This window comes from Bison bison, unplaced genomic scaffold (genome assembly GCF_000754665.1).
Source record: "Bison bison bison isolate TAMUID 2011002044 unplaced genomic scaffold, Bison_UMD1.0 scf7180017864233, whole genome shotgun sequence".
Lineage (NCBI taxonomy): Eukaryota > Metazoa > Chordata > Mammalia > Artiodactyla > Bovidae > Bison > Bison bison.
The window spans coordinates 366,949-387,469 of NW_011494805.1; the positions used below are offsets into that span (position 1 = coordinate 366,949).

A 20,521-nucleotide genomic window follows, 5' to 3' on the forward strand; every position below is an offset into this window, starting at 1 on the left:
ATAGCCTTGACTAGACGGACCTTTGTTGGCAAAGTAATGTCTCTGCTTTTGAATATGCTGTCTAGGTTGGTCATAACTTTTCTTCCAAGGAGTAAGGGCCTTTCAATTTCATGGCTGCAATCACCATCTGCAGTGATTATGGAGCCCAAAAAAATAAAGTCTGCCACTGTTTCCATTGTTTCCCCATCTATTTCCCATGAAGTGATGGGACCGGATGCCATGATCTTAGTTTTCTGAATGTTGAACTTTAAGCCAACTTTTTCACTCTCCACTTTCACTTTCATCAAGAGGCTCTTTACTTCTTCAATTTCTGCCATAAGGGTGGTGTCATCTGCACATCTGAGGTAATTGATATTTCTCCTGGCAAACTTGATTCCAGTTTGTGCTTCTTCCAGCCCAGCGTTTCTCATGATGTACTCTGCATATAAGTTAAATAAGCAGGGTGACAATATACAGCCTTGACGTACTCCTTTTCCTATTTGGAACCAGTCTGTTGTTCCATGTCCAGTTCTAACTGTTGCTTCCTGACCTGCATAGAGGTTTCTCAAGAGGCAGGTCAGATGCTCTGGTATTCCCATCTCTTTCACAATTTTCCACAGTTTATTGTGATCCACACAGTCAAAGGCTTTGGCATAGTCTATAAAGCATAAATAGATGTTTTTCTGGAACTCTCTTGCTTTTTTGATGATCCAGCGAGTGTTAGCAATTTGATCTCTGGTTCCTCTAGCAGTAATTAGTCAAATCTCTTAGAAAAGAGTCCTCTTTGTGTTCCAGTTGTTCATTCAGCCATTCATTTAACAAATACTTACTGAGTGTCTGCCATGTGCCTGGAATTATTCTAGGTGCTAAGTGTGCAACAGGATAATCAAATAAAAAGTCCTACCCAGCTCAAATTAATTATAATAATGACTCTTACAGTATATTCTGTGCCAGATACTGTTTCATACAGTATTCCTGAAACTCAGTTCATCCTAACATACTGCTGATCCATCCCAGATTGCATTCGAAGATCCCAAGGCATGGAGAGTTTAAAAAACTTGTCAAGGGACCTTTTTGGTGGTCCAGTGGTTAAGAATCCACCTTGCAATGCAGGGGACATGGATGGATTCGATCCCTGGTCCAGGAACTAACATCCTACATGCTGGGGGGAAGCTGAGCCCGTGAGCTGCAGGAAAAAATTTTACATGCCACAGCTAAGACCAGAGGCAGCCAAATAATTTTTTTTAAGGACATTTGTCAAGGTCATACAGTTGGCTGAGAGCCAAGACTGAGTGTCTGCTGCTCTGCTCTGTGCTCTTATACCGATGCCTTTATTCTCTTGCTCCGCTGTTTCATATTATATGGTCCTATTCATTTCTTCACTTACCTGCACTTTTACACTCGCTTATAGGGAGCGTAACTCTTGCTGGAGTTGCTGGCTTTGCTTCCAACCATGGGAATGTGTGTCTGAATTTTGTCACCGGGAACAAAACTGTCCTTGGGCTTCTCAAGCTGCTTCAGAGAACACTTAGAAATTGAGTGTAAACTGCAGCTTGGAAACTTGTCCCAGGGTACCAGTATTTTTTTCCCTGGGTAAGAAAGTTATCTTCTCTGGGGAGACGGCATTTTCTGGGTTGCTATAGTTTAGTCCCAGCTGCAGATAAGAAACACATGGTCATATTTTTAAGGATACAAATAATTGAAAGATAAATAATAGCTATTTCAGAGTCTTCCCCCGGGACTACAGATCAGGAAAGATGTTTGGAAAGAATCTCGGGAGGAATATAAAAAGCCCATTCCTGGCAGGATGGGGAAAGTCAGGCCAACAGATTCTGTCCTTAGCCCTACCTTTTCCAATGTCCAAGCGATGGCTTTTAAAATCTTAATGTCCAGCTGACATTTACTTGGTACATAGTATCCCGAATCTGGTTACTGTAATGTGTTCCCAAATGCAGTTGGCAAGTGAAGAGCCCATTAAAAACTTTTCAGTGGCCCCACGTTTCAAAGGATTTCAAAATAGGTCAAGTGTGTGTGTGTGCATGCGTAGTTTTCATTGTCCACTTGAATTCACATTTGAGAAACATCTGAAAACCTTGCATTCATGCAGTTACTCAGCCAGTATATGTGGAACTCTGACCATAAGTCAGGTGGGATACTAGACAGTAGGGAAACCATGAGAGATGGGACAAGCCTCCTACCTTCAGGGACATCAGAGATGAGGTGGTGATCTTGAAGCCGTAGGGTGGGGGCAGTCCAGTGCTTAAGGTTCTGCACCTTCAATGCAGGGAGCTCAGGTTCAATCCCTGGTCTGAGGACTAAGATCCCACCTGCCATGCAGCCAAAAAAAAAAAAAATTCCCTGCTCTGAAGCAGTGGATGGTGATATGTGTGAAGTCCAGAGGACGGGCACCCACCTTCAGGACATCCGTGCTGCGCTTGCTCTGGAGCACCAGCAGATTGCTGAGCTGTCAGTAGTAAGCTGCTTCCCCCAACACCTTCCTTTACCCCTGTCAGCTTGAACACCTGAGCAGTGAACCTCACACACAGAGAAGCCCAGGAGCTCCCAAGGGCTCCAGCCCCGGCAGGTTCAGCTCACCTTCGATCCCAGGAAGCAAGTCACCTGCTCCAAGCGTGGCTCTCACACAACGGGCAGAGGTCCGCGGAGGTCCGAGACTCAAGGCGAGAGCGCTTCCATCCCCTTGACCTTGGCCTCCTGAGCAAGAGCACGTCCATCCCCGTGAGAGCGCGTCCATCCCCGTGAGAGCGCGCCCATCCCCGTGAGAGCACGTCCATCCCGGCGGGCCGCTGGCCGGTGCCCAGACGCTGCAGATGCGTGTGCCTGCCTCCTCCCTCCTTCCCATTCCTCAGTCTCTTCTCCAGACTGTGTTCTCAGTGGTTTCTGACGCTCAGTTGGAAGGAGAGGGAAAGGGCTCCTTGAAGGCCCCTCAGGGCACCCCGGGATCCAGAAGGCCCCTGAAACCTCCGCCCGCAGGTCTCCGCTCTCTCCTGTCTCATTTGCTGGCGGCCAGTAGGTGCACGTAAGGCGTTACTGAGGTCACGAGTGTAGGTTTCACCCCACCTGGATCGATTAGCTTCATCCTGAGTAAGGCCATTTCTCGGCCTGCGGATGTCAGGTAACAGGAGCCAGACATGGACAACTTAGGCTAGCAAGACAGGAACCACGCAAGACGACGCGGCTGACTTCATCTAGTATTCCGAGGCAGGATTGCCACCAACATTAAAGAAACAAAACATGTATTCTGCGCTGAGTAAGAAGGTACATATTTTTCAATGTCGTGGAAGTCCTGATTCTAAACATTAAAGTGAAAGATTTGGGTTCGTTTTAGTCCCACAGCCTTGTCAAACTAATCTTTACATTGTGTGCTATATATTGCTTAGAGAAATTTTTAAGAACTTAAAAAAAATAAGTAGAAATAAAACCACCCACAAAATTGCTTGACATTTTAATGGATTTGTTTGCAAGCTTCTGTTTTATATCATTGAATTGCATAGTAAGTTAAAATCGCTCAGTCCTGTCTGACTCTTTGTGACCCCATGGATTGTACAGTCCATGGAATTCTCCAGGTCAGAATATTGGAGTGGGTTGCCATTTCCTCCTCCAGGGGATCTTCCCCACCCAGGTATCAAATCTGAGTCTCCTGTGTTTCCTGCATTGGCAGGTGGGTTCTTTACCACTGAGTCACCCAGGAAGCCCTGCTTATCAGGAGTCGCTCAGTGAATATAGGTGCATTTCCCCACATTCACACATATTTACAAATAATTTGTTAGGTCTATGCTGTTCCCCATCCTCAGGATGTGTTCCCATGCGCCTTGTGGAGATATCTGACGCAGCTCATTTGATTTGCATCTGGAAAGAGTGTCCTTTTGTTACCAGTACACACACTAGCAGGAATTACACTTTTTAAATAAGGAGACTGAGGACAGGGGCATCACCGACTCGATGGACGTGAGTCTGAGTGAACTTCTGGAGTTGGTGATGGACAGGGAGGCCAGGCATGCTGCGATTCATGGGGTTGCAAAGAGTCGGACACGACTGAGCGACTGAACTGAACTGAGGGCGGGGGCAAGGGATGGAAATATTTATCAAGTACAAACTGGATCTAGGTTGTGTACTAGGTGCCATACACAGATCCTTCCTTCGACCTTTACAGCCCTGCTTGATGAAGTGGTGACTCTGAACGTTTAACCTAATGGTAGGGAGGATCCTGATGCCGCTGGTTATTCCTCCCAAACGTGTCCCTTTTCAGCTCACCAGGAGCCTGCCAGCCACGTCCAGCTGACGCAGCTTTAAGATTTTAAAAAGGAAGCACTAGACACATTTCACATTTTTATTTCATTCGTTTTACTTCCATCTTTAGGTGTTTTTTTTTAACTTTTATTTATTTTTTGACCTCACTGCACAGCAGGTGGGATCTTGGTTCTCTGACCGGGAGCCCGCGCCCCTCGCTTTAGAAGCACAGAGCCTTTCTTCACCATTGGATGGCCAGGGAGGTCCCAGATAGATTCTTGAAATGACTGAAATGTAAACACCTTCGAGTAGAAAACCACTGCGGAGCAGCTAAGAAACAGTGTGAATTTGTGTTTTCTCTACATGCTTCTTCTTGAGTTTTTACCGGACCCTCAGTCCCTTTAAATTCTCTATCAGACTTTGAGGAATGCTCTTGTTTTATTTACTCTCCCCCAGACGATGAAGCCTCAGGCAGCTTCTCAGTCACTCTCATCACACAGCGCTCTCCTTCCTCCCATCAGCTGGACCCTGTCTCTACACGCAAAATCCCTGGGGCAGGCCGGAGGAGCGTGTCAGCAGAGTCCCGGACTCCTCTCAGCGAGCTGCAGGGAGATTCTGTCTCTTATGGTCACTTCTTGTTGAGGCAAAACTGGCAAATACATGTATACCGGATGATTTCCTGTCCGTATCATTATGAAATGATTACCGCAATCAAGTTAATACATCCATCACATCATTAGCTTTTTTGCAAATTTTATTTTTTTAGCAAATTTCAAGTCTACAATATTATCCCCATGCTATTCACTAGATCCTCAGAACAAATTCATCTCACAACTAAAAATCTGCAGCCTTTGACCACCGTGACCCCATTTCTCCGAGCCTCAGCAGCCGTCGTTCAAAGGCGGGCAGGGAGCCCTTCGCTGCGGAGCGGCAGTGGGTGCTTCTGGACAAACTTCTCGAGTGACAAAATGCAAAGAAACCGTGGGACTGAAAATAGCTGTGTGCACGCACAGTTGGGGCAAATTCTGGACCCCAAATATACAAAGAGGTCAAAAAACCCAAGTGCCACCTTTGCGAGCCTGGCTGAAAACCAGGACGCTGAGCGCGCTGCATGCTCACGGCCGAAGCCACGCCCGAAGCCACGCCCGCCGCAGCCTCGGCCGCGGCCCTCCCCTCACCCCGCCAGGATTTCCCCGCGTGGGGGAGCAAGTGAGCAAGGGGACCTCTTTGCTCTCACTCCCCGCTGCTGCAGCAGGGACCCCAGGAAAGCCGTGCCTGAATTCTTGTCACCTGAATTTCTATTGGCTGGGGAAGGCTAAGAACCCTCGTCAGTAACAATTCTTCTCTCTGCTTCTGTAAGCTTGACTTGTTTTTTAAGATTTGTTTTTGAAATCTTGTTCTTCAAGATTTCACATAAGTGATGTCATACTGCATCTCTTTCTCTGTCTGGCTTATTTCAGTTGGCATAATGCTTTCAGATTCACCCATAAGGTTGCAAAGGGCAGAATTTCCTTTTTTGTTTAAGGCAGAATAATAGTACATTATGAATATATGCATCTCATCTTCTTTAACGATTCGTCCACAGATGGGCACTCAGGTTGCTCCCATGGCTTGGCGATTATAAATAGTGCTGCCGTGAATTTGGGGGTGCAGATATTCTTTCAGATATTGATTCTGCTTCCTTCAGATATATCCTCAGACGGGGCATGGCTGGACCTTTGGTCGTGCTAATTTTACGATTTTGAAGGACCTCCAAGCTCTTTCCATAGTGGCTGCACCAATTTACATAACCACCAACAGCATGCGAGCATTCCCCTCTCTCCACTTTCTTGCCAACACTTGTTATCCTCTGTACCTTCTCTATCTTCAAAGAACTGTACAGTCAAAAGCCTTTTTCAATTAACCTTTTTCTTTCAGTCAGCATTGCAAACCACCCCTCCCACCGGATTTCAACTCTGTAAGTAAAAGAGAGCTCCTCAGAGTTATAGGAGCTGGTCACTAGGAATTCAGTGGGCTACAGTAGGTTTTATGTCACTGATAATTTTGGTCTACAGTATCTAAACTTGCAAGAGAAAATAAGCTTTTGGATTTCCTCTGTACAACTTTTAATCTAGAGGTAACAAGTCCTTTGCCTAAGAAAGTAACTCTCCCATCCACCAAGTGAATAACACCTGGAATTCCACTAGCAACCAATGAACTGTTTCTTTCTGTATTGAAAGAAAAGGCTGAAAATGCAAATATCCTGGAGACAAGGAACATTTCCTACATTGTATTCATGCTCTCCTGCAAATTAATGACAAGAGAGTCTCTCCCAAAAGGAGGCTGGACATGGAGGAGAAGGAGCAAGCTTGAGAGATCCGAGTGCTTAAACGGGGTGAGTGACGAGGGGCCATCCCTGCTCGGAAGGCGGCACCAGAGCTTCCTTGTTTCCCGTGGCCTGTTCGAAAGCATGGACGCGGGAGTCACGGTTTATGCTGGATGTATGTTCTAAAGTCAGTGTGTCCAGTGAAAATCACTCTTGAAAATCACTTTAATCTCCCATTAAGTGCAGTTCTCTTCCCTCTTTGAAGAAGTTCAGCATCACTGTGCTTCTTCAAGCTTTTCAAAAATTTTTATTTAATGATTCATTTTTATTTTGGCTGTGCTGGGGCTCCGTTGCTGCTCTGGGGCACCCTCTAGTGCAGCGAGTGGGACCTGCTCTCTCGTTGCCGCGCACGCTTCTGGTGTGGGGCTTCTCTCGTCGTGGAGGACAGGCTCCAGACCTCCGTGGCTGTGGTCCACAGGCTTAGTTCCCCGAGGCGTATGGGATCTTCCTGGACTACGGATCGAATTGGTGTCCCCTGCATTGCAAGGTGGATTCTCAACCACCGGACCACCAGGGAAGCCCTCTTTTTCAAGCTTTACACAGACACAGATTGCGGCTTCTTAGCAGAGTGAGTCCCATGGTTGTCTGCTTGCGTTTGGAGGCTGAGTGCAGGAGAAATGCACACCCAGAAGTACATTCCCTGCAGCCAGATGCTCCAGAGTATAAGAAAAATGGTATGTGTGGCGGGGAGGGGGGGTGGTGCTCAATCCAACTCAGAAAACAACAGATTTCCTTCCTCGTCTCAGGCTCGCCCTGGGTCATATGTATGTAATGGCAGAAGGTAACTGTTCTCAGTCCTTTCCGTATCTTCCTTTCTCATCTAAGTGTCTGCATAGTCAACCGGATGCCCAGTTCATGGCCACTGTATTCATCTCCCTCTACCACTGGTGAGGAACTGAGTGAGAAGGGGGCAGAAAACCATTGTGAACATTGGGGTGTCTTGGATCCTTGGGTTCCAGATCAGAAAAGTGATAGCAATTCGAGCAAATCACCAGCTGGAGCTTTTTCTCAAGTGACGTATCGGGTGGATACAGTAGCTTCCATTTTGATCATTTCTCTCTTCTTCTCAACAGGCTGGTCCATTCCGGTCCAGGAAAGGGATCACCCCAGGCTGGTATGGATCTGTCTTTTGCAACGCGAACTGGCACCCAGCAGGGGATTGAAACGCATCTCTTCAGGGCCGAGGTCAGCAGGGACCTCTCACACTGGACACGGAGCATAGTACAGGCGTGCCACGACTCGGCGGAGCTCGCTGTGGAGATCAGCACAGGTGGGCGCTCGGGCTGGGGATGCCACAGCCTTCTGGGGAGGGGGCGCCCTCCTCTGCATCGTGGCCTCAACACAGGTTCCATTACTGGCCCATTTTGGGGTACTTACTTAAATTCCAGAGGAGATAAATTTCAAAGTCTTCTAAATTAAGGCACTCATAATGCCCTACTAAAATGGGACCTAGAGAGTAGTCCCTCTCGCCACAACTAGAGAAAGCCCATGAATAGCAATGAAGACCCAGCTCAGCCAAAAAAAATAATAATAATAATTAATTAAACACTTTTTAAAAAGCTTAAAAAAGAACAGTGATGCCAGACTTCTTGAGACATGGAAGAGAACTACACTTTATGGGAGGTTAAAGGGGTCTTCACGAGAGATTTTTACTGGACATTATTAGTACATTTAGTAAGGCTTTACTAAAAATGCAGGGATTCCCTGGTGGCTCAGACGGTAAAGCATCTGCCCACAACGCGGGAGACCCGGATTCGATCCCTGGGTCGGGAAGATCCCCTGGAGAAGGAAATGGCAACCTACTCCAGTACTCTTGCCTAGAAAATTCCATGGATGGAGGAGCCTGGTGGGCTACAGTCCCTGGGGTCGCAAAGAGTCGGACACGGCTGAGCAACTTCACTTCACTAAAATGCAACCTAAGGGTTTGACTACGAAAACTCTTACTTCATCTTCCTGCAGAAAAAGTGGGTAACTCGGCTAGTCAGCCGTCATTTCTACCATGCTGGACAGTGCATGTCCAGAACATTTCCATCACGGGAGAAAGCCCTATGGTGTAACTCTGCTCTATATGACTAGGGTTTTCCCACAAGACCTCTTACATACAGCGCTTCCAGACTTCAGTCACACTGAAACGACAGCAGAGTTTATAATTTTACCCTCAGAAGACTCAGATGCTCATCCCTGGAGATTCTGGCTCAGAGTTCTGGGCTGGGGCCTGAGAATTTGCATCTAGTGAGATCACAGGCAGTCCCGATGCTGCCGGTCCGTGGACCACTCTGTGAGCAGTACTGCAGTAGGGTGCAACTTCCTCCGCACCCGAGACTGTTCTAGAAGGTGGGCCACATGTTGGACTTTCCTGGTGGTACAGGGGAAAGAATCCACCTGCCAATGCAGGAGACACGGGTTTGAACTCTGTGCTGGGAAGATCCCACATGCTGTCAGGCAGCTAAGCCGGAGTGCCACAGCTACTGAACCCACACGCTCCAGGGCCTGTGAGCTGCAGCTTCGGAAGCCTGCGAGCCCTGGAGCCTGCGCCCCACAAGAGAAGCCCTGCAGGGGATGCCTGTGCACCCAAGCTGGAGAATAGCCCCCGCTCTTGCAACTAGAGAAGGCCCGCATGCGGCAAAGAAGGTCCAGTGCAGCCAAAGATACACAACTGAATAAATAAGACTTTCAGTTCAGTTCAGTTCAGTTCAGTCACTCAACTCTGCGACCCCATGGACTGCAGCACACCAGGCCACCCTGTCCATCACCTACTCCTGGAGTTTACTCAAACTCATGTCCATTGAGTCGGTGATGCCATCCAACCGTCTCATCCTCTGTCGTCCCCTTCTCCTCCTGCCCCCAATCTTTCCCAGCATCAGGGTCTTTCTAATGAGTCAGCTCTTTGCATCAGGTGGTCAAAGTATTGGAGTTTCAGCTTCAACATCAGTCCTTCCGATGAACACCCAGGACTGATCTCCTTTAGAATGGACTGGTTGGATCTCCTTGCAGTCCAAGGGACTCTCAAGAGTCTTCTCCAGCACCACAGTTCAAAAGTGTTAATTCTTTGGTGCTCAGCTTTCTTTATAGTCCAATTCTTACATCCATACATGACCACTGGAAAAACTGTGGCCTTGACTAGATGGACCTTTGTTGGCAAAGTAATGTCTCTGCTTTTTAATATGCTGTCTAGGTTGGTCATAACTTTCCTTCCAAGGAGTAAGCGTCTTTTAATTTCATGGCTGCAGTCACCATCTGCAATGATTTTGGAGCCCCCAAAAATAAAGTATGTCACTGTTTCCGCTGTTTCCCCATCAATTTGCCATGAAGTTATAGGACCGGATGCCGTGATCTTAGTTTTCTGAATGTTGAGCTTTAAGCCAACTTTTTCACTCTCCACTTTCACGTTCATCAAGAGGCTCTTTACTTCTTCTTCAATTTCTGCCATAAGGGTGGTGTCATCTGCATATCTGAAGTTATTGATATTTCTCCTGGCAATCTTGAATCCAGCTTGTGCTTCCTCCAGCCCAGCATTTCTCATGATGTACTCTGCATATAAGTTAAATAAGCAGGGTGATGATATACAGCCTCGACGTACTTCTTTCCCAATTTGGAACCAGTCTATTGTTCTATGTCCAGTTCTAACTGTTGCTTCCTGACCTGCATACAGGTTTCTCAAGAGGCAGGTCAGGTGGTCTGGTATTCCCATCTCTTTCATAATTTTCACAGTTTATTGTGATCCACACAGTCAAAGGCTTTGGCATAGTCAATAAAGCAGAAATAGATGTTTTTCTGGAACTCTCTTGCCTTTTTGATGATCCAGGGGATGTTGGCAATTTGATCTCTGGTTCTTCTGCCTTTTCTAACACCAGCTTGAACATCTGGAAGTTCACAGTTCACATATTGTTAAAGCCTGGCTTGGAGAATTTTGAGCATGACTTTACTAGCGTGTGAGATGAACTTAAAGGAAATGAAGGGTGGGACACACATCAACATGTAGCAGGGTTTCTCCACATTTCCTTCATTTGTGCAAGCATGAAAAATCAGATATTTTGTAGAATTTCTACTGCAGCATCTCTGAGATGATTAACGTCTTTTAAAAACTATCCTGGGGCCTCCCTGGTGGCTCAGTGGTAAAGAATCTACCTGCCAATACAGGAGACACGGGTTCGATCCCTGGTCCAGGAAGATCCCATATGCCAAGGAGCAACTGGGCCCATGCACTGCAACTCCTCAGCCCAAGCTCTGGAGTCCGGGGGCCAGACCTGAGCCCCAGGCTGCACCTACTGAGGCCCAGGTGCCCACAGGCCTGTGCTCAGCAACAAGAGACGCCCCTGGATGAGAAGCCCACATGCAGCCAGGAGGAGAAGCCCCACTCACTGCAACTGGAGAAGAGCCTGCACGGCAGCAAAGACTCAGCACAGCCAGAAATAAATAAATACAGTTATTTTTAAAAGTTACCCTGAAGATGGCTAGTACTCCCAGTATTTTCCAGCATTTTTGAAAATGTTTCTTGACGTGTCACTGAAGTTTTCATTTTTGACACATATTCTGTATGGCGAGCAAAACGAAGAGTTTTGAACCTGAGAGTTGGTAAAGGCTCAAGTCACCTGAAAACGAAATTTCCTGAAGTTGTATGTATGATAGCAGAGAAGTGCAGACTCCTGGCAACAATCAGGAGTGTTCTAGGAAAGAATAAAGTGGCCAAAGGGGGTTGGTTTAGTTTACAGTCCATACATTTCATAAAATTCTTCTCTCTATAAGCTGAAATCTACTTTGACAGAAAAACAATGAGGCTGTTGATCGACCAGCCCAAGGAAAACAGCAAAGAATTGTGCGGAGTGAGCTAGCTGGCCAAGTGGTGGGAGAGAAGAGTTACAGAAATGACTGAAGCCCAGTTTCAGACGCAAAGACGCCTGCAGGGAGCTGGGAGGCGGGCTGGCGTTTTCATCAGAGCGTCAGTTAGCTTGATAATGCGTTCAGTTTATCCTGTGTGGATTAAGAGCGCCTTCCGATAACCGATTCCATTACCTAAAGGCCACAAATACCACTTCAGGTCAATTTGAATGAAAAGGAATCACGATCAGTTAATTAGACCATTCAGTGGACTAGCTTTAAAGTTCAAAGATAGAGGAAAAGGGAAAAACACGTTTAGAGCCCAGTTGCCCACATTCTGCAACATTAAACAGTGTCAGAAATGAAGATTCAAAGTGTATAGAAGAACCTGTGTGCAGGGCAGGGACAGACACTCACGTGGAGAACGTCCGTGTGGACACAGCCCGGGGAGCGGGGCGGGAACAGGAACCAGGAGAGCGGCTCTGCCAGACACACAACTGTGTGCACAACGGAGCCGCTGAGAGCCTGCTGTCCGGGGCAGGGAGCTCAGCTCGGTGCCCCGCAGTGACCTAGGGGGGTGGGATGGGGATTGGGGGTCTAAGAGGGAGGGGTACGTGTATATGTATAACTGAGTCACATCATCGTGCAGCAGAAATAATACAATGTAAAGCAGTCATACTCCATTAAAACAACCATGAAAAGCTGGGAAGCCATCACTTCAGCTGTGCTGTCTCCATGTTGCGGGTTGATCATCCGTGAACCAGACGGGCGGTGGAGGCCCAGGGCCACCGAGAGGATAATGTGGGAGTTGCCCAGGGCCTCTGCCCAGGACGTCTTCGAAAAATGTCAGCCCTTAGTTACAAGTTGAAGGATAGCTGCGGCCCTTGGAAGGAAGGAGTATATGTTTTAACTAGTTAAAAGCCTCTTCATTCTGAGAGCAGAGAGACAGCCTGTGTGTCCCCCGAACTCTGAGGCCCCACCCAGCCATGACCCGGAGCGTCTCTCTGCAGGGATCCCTGTCCCACCCCTCTGCATCGTGCGCTGAGCGGAGCGGGAGACCACCGGGAGGAAAGGGCTGGATCCTGCATCGGAACCACCGGGTTGGGACGTGCCCACCTCTCTGAGCTCTGCTCTTCTCACTTCTGTACTAAGCTTCCCAAGTGCCGTAGGGTGAAACTCACTTCGGCTTATAAAGCTGAGTTAGTGATGGTGTAGAGTAATCAATACCGCCTTCATCTTTACGCCTCCCTCAAAAAGAAGGTGTCTTGGTCTCCCTAAAGAGCTTTCAGGTGTATATGAAGGCCAGAGCCAGTTGAGTTACCAGGGTCTGTTAAATGTGGCGTTTTGTAAGGCAGAAAAAAAATAAATAAATAAATCCAATCCGCTCCTTTGATCACCTTTCCCAGAACTCTCTGCTTTACTTTTGGGGGTTGTGCCTTTTGAGGGATCTTAGTTCCCCAACCAAGAATCGAACCCTGGGCCTGATGGGAGTCCTAACCATCACACTGCCAGGGAATTCCCTCCAGAACTCATTGGTGAAGGGTTTTTAACACTCACAGGTCTTCTGAACAGAAACTTGGAATGGGAGGCAGGCCTGCTGCTCATAATCGGAAAGGGCTGGTCTCTTTTCCTAAACGCAGCGCGGACCACGGAGAAGTGCTGGCGCCTAACCTGATGGAAAGGTTTTCCCTTTGTCCTCTGGAATCGGGGGCACCTGCGGACAGCCGCCGAGGCTGACTGCACCCTGGGTGGCGGGGGCGTGGCTCCTTCATAGAAGCTGCAGCAGCCGCTTCTCCAGGACCCGCGATGATCAGATCATCAGGAAATTCAAAAGGCTCCACTTTATAAAAGGAGCTTTGACTTTTTTTTTTTAAGTAAAACTCAGGTTGTTTTTTAACAGCTCGCTCCTGGCTTCTTACATGTGTTTTTGTTAACTTGGGTAACGTCACTGGGGGAGTGATTGCTTTTTTCATCAGGTGATAGGCGCTTCATTAATTGACGATTGATTCAGTTATAGATTGTGTGTGTGTGTATGATGATGAAAACAATGATCAGAGGTAGCTTGCTCTAAATCGAAATGTCAGGGACTTCTCTGGTGGTTCAGTGGCTAAGAATCTGCCTTCCAGCGCAGGGGACCCGGGTTCCACCCCTGGTTGGGGAACTAAGACCCCACATCCCTGGGGGCGACTGAGTCCACATGCCAGAGCAGAGAGAAGTCCTCCGACTACAGAGAAGGTCCCTTGTGCCGCAACTAAGACCCAGTGCAGCCAAATAAATGGTTTTTTTAGTGTCAGATTTTTTTTCCAGCTTGAGACAAGGTCATTGGAACACCTGTCTCCCTATATATCAGATGGTTACATTAGGGCTAGAGCCCAGATAAAATGTAGTAAATCTTTCTGTTTATTTCCCTTCATTTCACAGGACAAGTTAAGTGACAATGTCATAATCTAAGGAGAACACTTTCATGCACATTATTAATTTTTACCCTTAGAAAGCAGCTTTGTGGCTGGGCCTGGGGTGGGGAGACAGGTTAGAGCCGGGAGAAGGGAGGGACTTCCGCTGCTCATCACTCGCCCCTCCTTCTCTGTCTGCCTCTCGCAGCTTGCACCTACAAAAACCAGGAGTGCCGACTGACCATACATTATGAGAATGGATTCTCAGTTACCACTGAGCCACAGGACGGTGCCTTCCCCAAGACAGTCATACAGGCTCCTTATGAAAAGCTGAAAACGTCTTCAGACGATGGAATCAGGATGCTGCATTTAGATTTTGGAGGCAAAGATGGAGAGCTTGTAAGTACACTTTCTTTAGACAGTATGACTTTGTGTGCGCAACTCACCCATACTGGCTTGCACACATAATACTGCCTTATATTTAGTTAGCATTTGATTAACAAAATACTTATAGGTTCATGCCTTAATGGATCCTTGAAAAATAGTGATGGCATCCAATTTTTTAAGTCCTTTCCTTTGGTCTCATTTGAATATAACAGAAATATTTGAATCCAAGGAAAGGATCCTTTATATAGTCAGCATTAAATTCTTCTCCAAGAGGGCCCCACCACCATCCATTGTTTAGAAGCATCTGATCTACACTGGGCATCGTGCGAGGTGTCAGGGATACACGGATGTAAAATACCGGTCCTGCCCATGATCTCTCAGGTCTCGGCAGTGGAGAACATGAAGAGCCCAGAGGGGAAGGGGCGGCCAGGAAGCCCAGCAATGCTGGTCGGCTCCCCTTGTGGAGAGAGGCCGGACAAGGGCCGGGCGCTGTGAGCTCCTGTCAGCGGCATCCGGCAAAACCAGCAGACTTGTCGCCAGGGTGACATTCATACTTCTTCTATCACTGCAGATCACCCGTGTGTTTAAAATCATGATTTCCTGCGATCGTTACCGACTACCATATTGAAAAAATGCATTACTCTAGTTCCTCTGAAGGGTGAAAGTCACACATTGCTCCACTTTCTAGCTCGGGTGTTCTCAGGAAGACATAGCATCTCATTTAAGCTGTGGAATGCAGACCTGCAAAAAAGGACTTTGATTTGGAAAAGCCGGTCTCTGTCTAGATCCTTCCTAGTCACTGGCTTAGTCAACAAATATTTATTGACTCATTCTTGATAACCTGGATGGGGGTGGAATATATAAAATGCAGAGATAAATCTCTAAAAATAAGATCCAGTCACTGTAACTCAGCTATTAGGCTTGCATAACCCTCCCCTCTCCCAGGCCTTCCCTGTTGGCTCAGGGGTAAAGAATCTGCCCGAAGTGCAAGGGCTGCAGGAGACTCCTGCTTTTTGTCCATGGCTGGAAAACTCAAGGCTTTTGGCCAGTGAGGAAAAATAACGTATGTCTACATTTTGGCCTTTCTGCCTATAATTGCAACCTGACTTGAAAAGACTTAGGAAGGACTGGTTTTTCCACTGTCGATATGTTAGTCTGAGAAGCAGTTTCAGACACACCTTTCCCAGGATCTAGGTCAGCAACCCCCAGAGGCAGGTGCTAGGGAAGGGTCAGAGACAAGTGGTAGAAAACGCAATAAACTTAGGGTCAAGAGACCCCTGCTGTCTTTCTGAGTCTGGAACTAACTCATCACGTGTCCTGGGCAAGTCGTCTTATTTCTTTGGCTCTGAGTCTCCCCACCTATAAAACACAGGGACTGAGGAGGTCATCTTTAAGGTTAGTTTGAAGAGTTACGCTCTGTGTTAGTAAAAGCGAATATGCTGGTGAAATGGATTTCCCTGGCAGCCCAGTGGTTAAGAATCTGCCTGCCAATGCAGAGGACACTGGTTCGATCCCTGGTCTGGAAATTAAGATCCCACATGCACTTGCTCCAGGGCCCGTGTTCTGAAATAAGAGGAGCCCCGCTCACGGCAAACTAGAGGAGAGCTGAGCACACAGAGCTGAGCACCGCAGGACACGCCTGGTGTCACCAAAGAAACAAGGGCGAGGGTGGGGTCAGGCCCAGAGTCTGGCATCAGACAGGCCTGCATCTGAGTTCATGCTTTCTCTCCACTGTAAGCTGTATGGTCTTAGAAGGTTTTATAGCTTCACCAAATCTTAGTTTTCCACTTGAGACACAGAGAGGGTAACAGTAGATATCCCAGAGGGATTCTGTGAGAATTAACTAAGATAACGTACAGAAAGTATTCACACAGTGCCTGGTTCACGCCAAGTACAACTTAACTCTGCCGGATGTTACTGTGGTCAGGTTGTTATTCTGCAGCACCAGAATAGAGCTGGGGATAAGGGGGACGAACTGAGAGTGTAGCCCTGGCGTATGCACTGCCGTGGGCAAACAGACAGCTCGTGGCAGAGCGCTGGAAGGCGCGGGGGCCCAGCCAGCTGCGGTGGTGCCATAGAGGGGTGGGAGGGGTGTCTGTGTGCTTACGGCTGATTCACACTGAGGCACAGCAGAAACTCACACAGCACTGTAAAACAGTTATTCCCCAGTTACAAAAACATCCTATTATAAACCATCTTAGAAAAGAATATTAATAAAAGAATGTGCGTATATGTATAGCTGAATCACTTTGCTGTACAACAGGAATTAACAACAGTGTAATCAACTATACTTCAATAAAAAGAAAAATAAAAAACGAGATAAAAAAAAAAGAATCAGGAGCAACACAGCGCTCTTGAACTAGGTCAGGTGATGAAAATCCAGCCTGTTTAGCTCTGAGCTTGTGCCGGCTCTGTAGGGACACGAGGAAAACCAGCCTTCAGAAGGAGCCTCTGCAGATGGTGCTCTAGGCGCGTTCGATGCCACGAGCTGTGAGGATGCGGCTGCTCGTAATATAGCTTCTGTATTTTCTGGTTTGTGAGGGATTTTCACCTGCAGTATCTCATTTTAATACTCTACCCTGTAAGTTAGGTTGGACTGAGAATAATTTTTAATGGATTGTCCAAGATGATGTACACACCTGAAAAGTGTTAGAACCAGGACTCAAATCTATGATGGGAGACTTAGCACGGCCTCATGCTGTACCTAATCCAACATAAATACCAAAAAGAAAAGGTTTAGACAGTCAAGAAGGGCAGCACTGACATGTGTGCTATTGGTATGTATAAATTTCACAGAACTTATTTTTGGAAATAAGATAGATGAGATGTAAGGAGTAAGTTCAAAGAGTTATTTTTTTTTTTAATCTCATCGGGGGGCAAGGATTTAAAAACACAGTTGCTCCAGTTAACACTTAAAAGCAGGAAGTGCTTGGATCTCTTTGATGTGTAAATCACTATTTTGTGTCAAGCATTCATTTAAAATTTTTCATGTGCTCTTCTTTTTAAATTCCAGCAACTGGACCTGCACTCCTGCCCCAAGCCGATTGTTTTCATCATTCATTCCTTCCTGTCAGCTAAGATTACAAGACTGGGGTTGGTGGCCTGAGCAGGGGGGTGAATTACCTCTGAGCAAAGGAGGCTTCGCTGCCCCCAAAACAGCGTCATGTCGGACAGCATTCGCAGTGACCACCAGATGCGGCATGTCGGCTTCAGACCCCGAGTCCCGCGAGCAGTGCCCGGCTTCTGTCAGTTTCCGCAGCGATAAAGGGTACCCTCAAAACACCGCAAGGACTGTCAGAATGAAACTGTTTTTTTAGCACAGTAAAAGGGTAGAGCGGTGAGGCTGATTGGAAATACACAGCACAGCTCTTAGATAACGACAACCAAGGACATGCTACTGAAACAGCATGTGCAGCTCTTAAGCATAGTTTCTAGGCAACTGGTTCACCTGCTCAGCCAGGGCTGAACAGATGAGAAAAGGACGTTTTCCGCCACCACCCCCAACCCCAGGAGTAAGGACCCCGCGTTTTACTGTGCCCCATTTCCTACTTCTGAGCTGACTTCCACTGGTAAGGAAAGGACTCAATGCAAACCCACCTTTGATTTAAGTATGAAACAGCTGTTACTTTTTCTTAATGAATTACCTTTCAGTGATGTAGAAGGATGTGTTCTCATGAGCATATGAGTGGGAATTCACACATCAGATACTTCTCTGAGCTGTAAGCCAGTAGATTCTGAGCCAGAGTAGGCTGCTTAAATTGCAAAGCTTTGCTGAAGAGTGGTTTGCATGAAAGAATTCATTCTGGGACTACACTTATACCAAGGCCTGCTATTTTAGAGCCATGACTTAGAGCTTTATTTATAGAAAGCAAATTACGGATTTTTTTAAAAAGATTGTCATTTGAGATATATATATAATAATTCACGGGGGGTTAACTTGTACCCATTTTGTGGTTTTCAGTGGAAGTGCTGAGCAATGTATTGGCCCTTATTTCCGCCTGTGCTGTATGCATGCATTTTCAAGCAAGTAATAGAGCCTTATATGATTCTGTTTAATACTGAGTTTTACACAGAGAGCCAGTATTATAACCAAACCCATGAATAGCACTCACAGCTCTTTTGGAATTCCAGGGAAATAATATAATGACCTGATATTTTTCTACAAGAATATTTTCAGACAGCATAGTGAAGTCACTCAATTGTGTCCGACTCTTTGCGACCCCACGGACTGTAGCCTACCAGGCTCCTCCGTCCATGGGATTTTTCCAGACAAGAGTACTGGAGTGGGGTGCCATCTCCTTCTCTAGAGGAGCTTCCCGACTGTAGGCAGACGCTTTACTGTCTGAGCCACCAGGGAGGTGCCAGACAGCACAGTCTTATTGATTTAACACTTTTGCTTTTATCTTTCAGAACACAGTCACTGAAAACAACCTGTTATTCGATTTTAAAGTCACTTGCCTCAAATCTTGAGAATTAGCTCTAGAATTTCTGTATTTGCAACACTTCTCTCCTCTGTAGTTCACACAGACAAATGTTCCAGGTTAGATTTGTGTGTCTTTTCAGAGAGCTATGCAGAAAGATTTAACAAGTGATTTTGTTCACTCAGACACGTGTGTTTATGGAGTTTTACTTTAGATCAGCATTTTATTTTAGATAGATGTTTCCCCAGAGTAATACAAGTAACATTAATTCAAGTTCCAAAGGGTATTGATTGAATGGTATTTTGTGTAGAGGGAAATAAAAGGGTTAGTAATCAAAAACTGTTATATACTGCATTAAAAAATGTTAAACAGAGTTCATGGTTGCAGCCCTCTTCAGAGACTTTACTGCATATCGCAGTTCTGCAGGGGAAATGATCCGAACACACAGGGATGATCCTATGTCATTCCTAACACGTCTACAGAACTACTTTCTAAGACACCTTATGAAACTAGTGTCTAAACACACACACACACAACAAAACAATCACTTTGGAAAACATAGCTTTAACACTGATTTTGTTTCCTATTTTAAAATGCTGAAGAGTGAAGTCCCAGCCTCAATGTTGTAGGAAAGCTTTGATGCATCTGTAAATTGTAATGCACTCTTTCATGATATATTTTCAAAATCACTGGAAAGTTGTTATACAAGAGAACTATACTTATGTATTGTAAATAACATGAAAATACAGATATTAATGCCAATAGTTCAACAATATGTAATCTAAGGTGCTCCATACTATATGAAGTGTGAGTTAATTACTCATAATTAAGTTGCAAAGGTCCTATTATATATTTATAGACACATTAAAATGATCATAATTACAAATACTATTTCTTCATCACTTGAGTTTTAGACTGATTAATATCTGGGTGGGGTTCAAAAGAAACTACATTCTCTGCATTTATAAAAGTTTAATTTAAATATTTATATTTTAGAAAAATATATTTGAATAAAATCAATGCATTTTCTGAATTAAAATGTTATTAGCAAGAAATAGAAAATTTTACTAAGAAATGTGTATATAAATCATTTTTCTTCTTCAAAATTAAATTGTATCATATCAGAGTGGCTATGATGAATCAATTCAAATATTCTTTTCTCCTTCAATTTGAATTCAACAAGTTACTACTTCACGCTGTAGATTTTAATCTTGTCTTGATGTGCATTATGAATGATGTGAATAACACAAACTCATACATCTGGATCATACCTGGGTACAGACAGCGAATCAACTGAGTCATTTTGGGGGATTTGTTTTTGTCCAGTTCCCTCTGTGATCAACTGTCTCATATTTGAATTGATGAATTATTAAATTCACAATGTCTGTTCTTTTAGGTGTAAACCAACTCCAGTGAATGATGTCTTAAACTACACTTGGAGGGAGGGAAGCTGCCCAATTGTTAATTAGGTGAGCCCTTTGGTGTGGTGACGGAGGTCTAAACCATCCCATGGGAATTTAAAGAAACCCAACAGGAATACAGATATCAAGTTTCTTTTTCTGCCTTGACTAAGTAGGAGAAACAAAACTATACATCTATTTTAAAAACCATTCAGCCAGAGGCATTTAATTATATCAACTGATGCACTGAAATGCTGAAAAAAATGCACGCTGCTTTGTCCAAAAGCTTGTTGACCTTGCTTGGTTGAAGTCAGAAGGAACGGTCTTAATGGGCAGGAGTCCTCTACAATTAATGAGTGGGGCCTTTCTGGCCCTTGTTTTACAGATACTAGATATTCTATCTTGAGGGGACTGGAGTGGACTGGGGTGAGGACGTGCTTTATGAGTTTATAAAATGTGCCTGTTTATAGCGCTGTGGCCACCCTGTAAACTTCATATGTGAGTTAAATA

The 20,521-nt window shown here is 45.7% G+C and overlaps 1 protein-coding gene across 2 annotated transcripts in view; it reads left to right on the forward strand.

Moving 5' to 3' along the window:
- SNTB1 (syntrophin, beta 1 (dystrophin-associated protein A1, 59kDa, basic component 1)) overlaps positions 1-19,735 on the forward strand; it is a 253,717-nt gene extending 233,982 nt beyond the window's left edge. For both annotated transcript variants that reach the window (XM_010846184.1, XM_010846183.1), the window contains exons 6-8: positions 7,666-7,862; positions 14,012-14,202; positions 17,204-19,735. In XM_010846184.1, coding sequence (XP_010844486.1) covers positions 7,666-7,862; positions 14,012-14,202; positions 17,204-17,296 — 481 coding nt within the window. In that variant the 3' untranslated portion in view covers positions 17,297-19,735. The remainder of the gene's footprint in view (positions 1-7,665; positions 7,863-14,011; positions 14,203-17,203) is intronic.
- The last annotated feature ends 786 nt before the right edge of the window (positions 19,736-20,521 follow it).